General features: G+C 31.9%; 1 protein-coding gene across 1 annotated transcript; it reads left to right on the top strand.

Moving 5' to 3' along the window:
* The first annotated feature begins 3,571 nt into the window (after window positions 1–3,571).
* On the top strand, window positions 3,572–7,391 carry LOC110629940 (leucine-rich repeat receptor-like serine/threonine-protein kinase BAM1). Its single transcript, XM_021777159.2, has 2 exons — window positions 3,572–6,233; window positions 6,603–7,391. Exons 1-2 carry the CDS (start codon window positions 3,650–3,652, stop codon window positions 7,064–7,066), a joined length of 3,048 nt encoding a protein of 1,015 aa, XP_021632851.1. The 5' UTR covers window positions 3,572–3,649; the 3' UTR covers window positions 7,067–7,391.
* Window positions 7,392–7,925: the final 534 nt, after the last annotated feature.

Here is a 7,925-nt window from a genome sequence, read left to right on the forward strand (position 1 = left end):
TACTGTAACAGTGCATGGTATTGTCACATAACAGGGCCCCACTTTTAAATCATCTTATTTATTTATAATTTTTGTGTGGGGCCATGGTGACACTGTGCTTTGCATCAATGTGGAGCCCACTTTTACCAATGCCAGTATTTGAGTGGAGTGATTAGATCATAATCAACAAAGATTAAGACACTATCAAGGGAAAAAATGAATAGTTTAACGGGATTATAATTTTTATTTATTTAATTTATATATATATATTAAAAATATATATTTTTTTATTAATTTTTTAATTATATTTATTTTAAATACTTTAAATTTTATTAATATTAAATTTTAAGGGTAATTATATTTTCAATTTCCTGATTTGTCCTTATCCAAACAATACCAAAATAATTTATTTGACCATGCACCCCTCTAACCTTTTTTTTTCCTCTTCCTCTTTTTAAAAAGATTAAAGAAAAACTTTTTCTGCTCAAAAAGTTTTCTCTTTTAAAGAATCCAAAGAATGGACCACCATTGATTGATCAATGCGCTTAAAAGTTTAGCTTTCCATTTGATCTTTCATGGTTTACAATTGTTTGATTAAGCAATTTTTTTAAAAAAAATTTAGACTACATTCTAATTGGTAAAAATAATTTTTAATAAAAAATAAATTATTTACATCAAACACAATTAAAAAATCATCTTTTAATATCATTTGATGAATAATGCGATTCAATTGATTTATTTCATTCTATAATTAAATTTTAATTTAACCGATTTTTTCGATATAAGCCGAATAAGATTTACTATATATACACAAATATTTAGTAAAGAACAAAATGCGAATAAGCAAAAGGATATAAAAAAAACTAATGGAAAAGAGCAAAAGCATTTAATGCAAATACAAATTCAAAAACCAAAGTATTTTATGTGTTCCTTTTGGCTTGGAGCAAAGCTAAATTATGAACCATTATTGATCTTCTTCAATCATTGTCCTTCTATCTCTTAAATTAATTGTAAACTCTTTTAATACTTAAGCATGCCCAACTATATAATTAAAAATTAAATTAAAAATAAAAAAATTTATTATTTAATCCCTAAATATTACTACCGTTAACAAGTCAGTGTTTCGATTTTAAAAACCTATTAAAACGTTATTATCTTTTTTTTTCTATCAATGAAATAGTAATTCTATTAAATTAAAATATTTCTTTCAAATTTTAAAAATATAGAAACTGATTTATTAATAATGATAATACGTAAAAATTAAATAATAAATCTCTTTTAAAATAATTGATTTAAAACTAATTTGGCAAGGCAGTTGCTGAATTGTAATTGATTTTGGATAATAAAATTTAATTTAGGAGTTTGAATTAAATATATAATGTATAATTAGATCCAACCACCAATACCAAATCTTATTATTCTTTTATGTTATACTTTAATATTAGATATTGTAATTGACTAGCCACTTGAATATATTGCGTAATCTCAACTAATTTTACATTTTCTTAAAAAGAAAAATGAAAACAATATAACTTCTTTATTTTAATATACAAAATTAAAAAAATTCAGAAAAAACAGAATTTATTTTTTATAATTATCTATGTTAAAATAAATAAGTAATTATACTGTCTTCATTTTTTTTGAAATAGGGGGTTGGGGGAGTCGAACCTTAGACCTTTCAAGGCTATAGGATGCACTTTCCACCATGTTAAGCCTTGGAGTGCAATACTGTCTTCATTTTACTTTTTGTTTTAAATCTAAAATTAATGGCTATTATGCAATCTGATATAAAATTATTTTTACATAAATAAATTATTATAAAATTATGTATATTTTTAATTTTTTAAATAAACATTTTAAAGTTTATAGTTATAGACCGCTTATTAAAAAAAATAGAACTTTGAAAAATTTAACATAATATTGGAGTACGAATGTAATTAAGAGTATTTTTCATGTTTGAATTAAAAATTTAAAATAATCGGAAATAAAATTTAAATATTAACAAAAGAAAAATTACAAAATTTGGATTTTTTAATAAATATTTCTTTTTGTTTTATATGATAAAAATTTAATTGTTAAATTATTAATTTAATGGTAATTATTATTCATATTAAAAAAATATAATAGTAATGTGACATATCAATAATAATAAAAAATAAATCATAAGATGTTATTATAAAACAAAATTGGGGTTTCATCCAGAAAAAAAAAAAATTTAATACGGTAACATTTCATTATTCGTTAAAACTCGTTTTGATGATTTGTTAAAATTCGTTCTTTTTTAAGTAAAATGAAAATTTATAAAAAAATTATAGTATAATATGAATACTATAACATTTGATTATTTATTGAGACTCGTTTTTTATTAAATAAAATAAAAATTTATATAAAATTATCATTAATAAATATAATTCGGTAAATACTATTACACATGTAATTATGAAATCTTTTATTTAATTTGATATCAATTATATTTTTAAAAGATTTGATAATTAATTTCACTTTTTATTTTATAAAAAGCTAATGAATACCGAAAAATCAAGATATATTCAATTATTATTGAATTTTAATCAATTTATTATATTCGTTTATTCTATCAGTTTATTGATTTGAGTGGTGTAGTGACTGCTATACTAGTCTATCACCTCATTTTTTTATTTATAGATTAATCAATTATAGTATATTTCAGCCACATAAAATACTGATTTAAAAATTATGTTTTTAAATAATTGCAATGTTCATAGTATAAATTACTATTTAATTTTTAAATTTTTTACAGTTCTATACTTGATTTTAGAGTCATTTTCAATTTCACTATTAATCTTTATATTTACTAAAAAACGGTGAAGAAAGTGACGAAGACACGAAACTGAGGGACTGGATTATAATTTTTTTAACCAATAAGATTAGATTATAATTAATTGAAAAATCGAAGAACAAAATTATAAAAAATTGTAATATCTAAACTTTAAACTAATCATTAAATAGCAGTGAAAAAATTTAATACAGTATAATTGAGGAATTAAATAATTTAATTTCTAAAAAATATTTACATAAAAATTAATAATAGCAAAAATTATAAATTAAATACTCTTCCCATTTTATAATTTTTATTTATTTATTTATAATTATTTAAAAATTATTATTTAATTTTTTTCTTAAATTATAATAATATATAAAATGATTAGTATAATTTTATTTAAATTTTTAAAAATATTTTTTAATGTTTAATAAAATTTAATATATTTAAAATAGATATAATTAAAAAATTAATAAAAATTATATATTTTTTTAATATATATAAAAAATAAAATAAATAAAAATTATGAATATTTTAAATATTTAAAAAAATAAATAAAAATTATAAATTAAAAAAGTTATTTTTTAATGATTGCCCTGAATATTAATTTTCCCTCAGTTCAAAAATAACAAAAAAGAGCAAATTTTACATGAAAATGAGGATGAGCTCTGAAATTTCATAGTTTCCCAATTTAACCAACAATAAAAATCCAAAATCAAAATAAATGAACCTTTTTGGCAATTATTAATATTCACTACAAAACAATTATTTATTTAAATCTAAGCCCTCTTCCTTCATCTTCTACTACTGATTCCCCCCCTCTCCCTGCAGAGCCCCCCCCTGAAAATTCTCTCAAGAAAGCTACCAAAAATGAGGCTTCTCCTTCTTCTCTTCCTCCTGCTCCACCTCCAAATCTCTGTTTCCTTTGCTCGTGTCATCAATGAATACCAGGCTCTTCTCTCTCTCAAATCCGCCATTGATGACCCCCAATCTGCTCTTGCCTCCTGGAACAACACCAACTCTCTCTGCTCTTGGCATGGCGTTACTTGTGACTCCACTGGCCGTCATATCACCTCCCTTGACCTCTCTAGTCTTAATCTCTCCGGTATTCTCTCCTCCGATGTAGCCCACCTTCGCTACCTCCAAAACCTTAACCTCGCTGCCAACCAGCTCTCCGGCCCCATTCCCCCTCAGCTCTCTGCCATTTCTGGCCTTCGCTTTCTTAATCTTTCTAACAATGTCTTTAATGGGTCCTTTCCTCCTCAACTCTCTCAGCTCAAAAATCTACAAGTTCTTGACTTGTATAACAACAATATGACTGGTGACTTGCCCTTGGCTGTCACCGACATGTCTAATCTCCGTCACCTGCATCTGGGTGGAAACTTCTTCTCCGGGAGTATCCCACCTGAATATGGGAAGTTGGAGTTTCTGGAATATTTAGCTATCTCCGGTAACGAATTGGTGGGTCGTATTCCGCCGGAGATTGGTAACTTAACCAACTTGAAGCAGCTCTACATTGGATACTATAATAGCTATGATGGCGGTTTGCCACCCGAGATCGGGAACTTGTCTGAGTTAGTCCGGTTCGATGCTGCAAATTGCATGTTATCCGGCGAGATACCCAAGGAGATAGGGAAGTTGCAGAAGCTGGATACTCTGTTCCTTCAAGTAAATGGGCTTTCTGGGACGTTAACAGAGGAGCTTGGCTATTTAAACAGCTTGAAATCCTTGGATTTGTCCAACAATGTGTTTACTGGGGAGATCCCAAGTTCATTCGCCGAGTTCAAGAACTTGACGCTGCTGAATCTCTTCCGAAACAAGCTCTACGGAGCGATTCCGGAGTTTATCGGCGATTTGCCGCAGCTGGAGGTGTTGCAGTTGTGGGAAAATAACTTCACCGGGAGCATTCCACAGGGTTTGGGTAAAAACGGGAAGCTTGTGCTTTTAGATCTCTCTTCAAACAAACTAACGGGAAATCTTCCTCCTAATTTGTGTTCCGGTAACCGTTTACAAACTTTGATTACGCTTAGCAACTTCTTGCTTGGGCCGATCCCGGAATCGCTTGGGCAATGCGAGTCTTTAAATCGGATTCGGATGGGTGAGAATTTTCTCAATGGTTCGATACCCAAGGGGCTCTTTGGGTTACCAGAGTTGTCCCAAGTTGAGCTGCAAGATAATCTTCTCACCGGAGAGTTTCCAGTGAGTGATAGAATAGCGGTGAATCTCGGCCAGATTAGTCTTTCGAACAACAGGCTCTCTGGGTCGTTACCTCTTACCATTGGCAAATTTTCCGGTGTCCAAAAGCTGCTTCTTGACGGGAACAAGTTCTCAGGTCCAATCCCACCGGAGATTGGAAAATTACAACAACTTTCGAAGATGGACTTCAGCTCTAACAAGTTTTCAGGATCCATTGCGCCTGAGATTAGCCAATGCAAGCTACTAACATTTGTTGATCTCAGTCGAAACGAGCTTTCAGGTGCGATTCCGACTGAGATCACAGGTATGAGGATACTAAACTACCTCAATCTGTCAAGAAACCATCTTGTTGGTAGCATTCCTTCTTCAATAGCCAGTATGCAGAGCTTAACCTCTGTTGATTTTTCTTACAACAATCTTACTGGTTTAGTTCCTGGAACTGGTCAGTTTAGTTATTTCAATTACACTTCCTTTTTGGGTAATCCTGATCTTTGTGGTCCTTATTTGGGTCCTTGCAAAGATGGGGATGCAAATGGAACCCATCAAGCACATGCTAAGGGGCCACTCTCTGCTTCTCTGAAGCTGTTGCTCGTTATTGGCTTGCTTGTTTGCTCAATTGCTTTTGCAGTTGCTGCAATAATGAAAGCAAGATCGTTGAAGAAGGCTAGTGACTCTCGAGCTTGGAAATTGACTGCATTCCAGCGCTTGGACTTCACTGTTGATGATATTCTTGATTGTTTGAAAGAGGATAATATAATTGGGAAAGGTGGTGCAGGGATTGTTTACAAGGGTGCTATGACAAATGGTGATCAAGTTGCTGTTAAAAGGCTACCAGCTATGAGCCGCGGCTCTTCTCATGATCATGGGTTCAATGCTGAGATACAGACATTAGGAAGGATTAGGCACAGACACATTGTTAGATTATTGGGGTTCTGTTCTAACCATGAGACTAATCTTCTTGTCTATGAGTACATGCCTAATGGTAGCTTAGGTGAAGTTCTTCATGGCAAGAAGGGAGGCCATTTACACTGGGATACAAGGTATAAGATTGCTATTGAAGCTGCTAAGGGCCTTTGCTATCTTCATCATGATTGCTCGCCATTGATTGTTCATCGTGATGTGAAATCGAATAACATCCTTCTTGACTCCAATTTCGAAGCTCATGTTGCTGACTTTGGCCTTGCTAAGTTCTTGCAAGACTCCGGCACCTCGGAGTGTATGTCTGCAATTGCTGGTTCTTATGGATATATAGCTCCAGGTATAATTATTTTGCTTCTTTTTGAGATTCATTTCATTTATGTTTGTTATTGGAGAAATAAAGACAATGCATTTATGTGAATCAAATCATGACTTGTGCTGTTAAATCTTAATCAGCCTGTGGAAGTAGTTGGTTTTAGCTTTTGGTCAGTTTCCAAGTTTCACATTTATAATCTAGTAGTCAGCTTTGATAGTACACAAATCAAATGATTTTTTTGTTTCTTCACTGTTAGATCCCTGTCTTTTCCATGTTGACCCTTCACAATCAGTCAAGAAAATTTCATGAAGTTGATGTGTATAGCTTGTTTTATATGATCCAAATTATGTGTATGCTTCAAATTTCTTATAGTCACCAATTATCATCTTGCAGAGTATGCCTACACGCTGAAGGTCGACGAGAAGAGCGATGTATACAGCTACGGTGTAGTTCTATTAGAACTGGTCACTGGAAGAAAACCAGTAGGGGAATTCGGAGATGGTGTGGATATAGTTCAATGGGTTCGAAAAATGACAGACTCAAACAAGGAAGGAGTTCTGAAAGTCCTGGACCCAAGACTCCCATCAGTTCCACTCCATGAGGTGATGCATTTATTCTATGTTGCAATCATGTGTGTGGAAGAACAAGCCATAGAACGCCCAACGATGCGGGAAGTCGTGCAAATTCTAACTGAGCTTCCCAAGCCTCCAAGCTCAAAACATGGAGATTCAACAATGACAGACTCACCTCAATCAGCTGCTACTCTAGACTCTCCAATGGCATCAACTAAAGATCAAAAAGACAATCAACAGCCACCATTGCCTCAATCACCGCCACCCGATCTTCTTAGCATTTGAAGTGCTCTCCACTGCTTCAATCATCACGGAAACGGAGAGGGGATTGTTTGTTCTCTAAAATCCATGAATTGTGTTAGTAATTTTCCATCTTGTGATATTTTCCTTTCCTGTTTCAATCTTTTGGGAAAGTTTGCTCTAACTCGGTACCAAGGTTTGCAAGATTTTGTGTACAGTATGATGAAATGGTTGGGAGGGATTTATATTATATTTAAACTTAGTCTTTCACAAGTCAAACACGTTGCAGCCATTGTAGTAAAAGTTCAAGAGAAGAGGAGAGTCACTGTTCTTTAATGGATGTCTGAAGTTAAAATTGAAGTTGTGTGCATGAGTGGTATAGCGAGTACCCTTTAACAGAAGTAAAGAATCCTCAACTTTTATTACATGTTTCAAAAGGTACTCTACCCGCCAGCCACCAATCCTGACTTGGATGCTGAATGTGCATCGGCCTCGGTGCTGGTGGGTTCCATTTTGTTGTCCTTTATGGAGAGACAAAAGATCTCCATTCCCCATCATGTGTGAGGTCTTTCCGTTTGCACTGCACGTGACTCACATGCCAACTGGATTATAATAATAGGATAGGATGTATATTAGAATTTCTCATTTCATTTGCGATGGTAACCAATCACTGTTTGCCCTTCTGTGCTTGAGTTTTTTTTTTTTTTAAATCTTTTTACATTAATTACTTGATATATAACTACAATGTCCTTAACAAAAATTGGATAGAGGGATTTAATTGTTAAATTAATTAAAATTTAAAGATAAAAAATATCATATTGTTAGCTTTTAACCGACCAAATAAACCTTGATTTGCTGATATGATTTCAGCGTTTAATGCTTATTATAACAGTTCAAATTATAT

The sequence above is a fragment of the Manihot esculenta genome, chromosome 13 (genome assembly GCF_001659605.2).
Source record: "Manihot esculenta cultivar AM560-2 chromosome 13, M.esculenta_v8, whole genome shotgun sequence".
Lineage (NCBI taxonomy): Eukaryota > Viridiplantae > Streptophyta > Magnoliopsida > Malpighiales > Euphorbiaceae > Manihot > Manihot esculenta.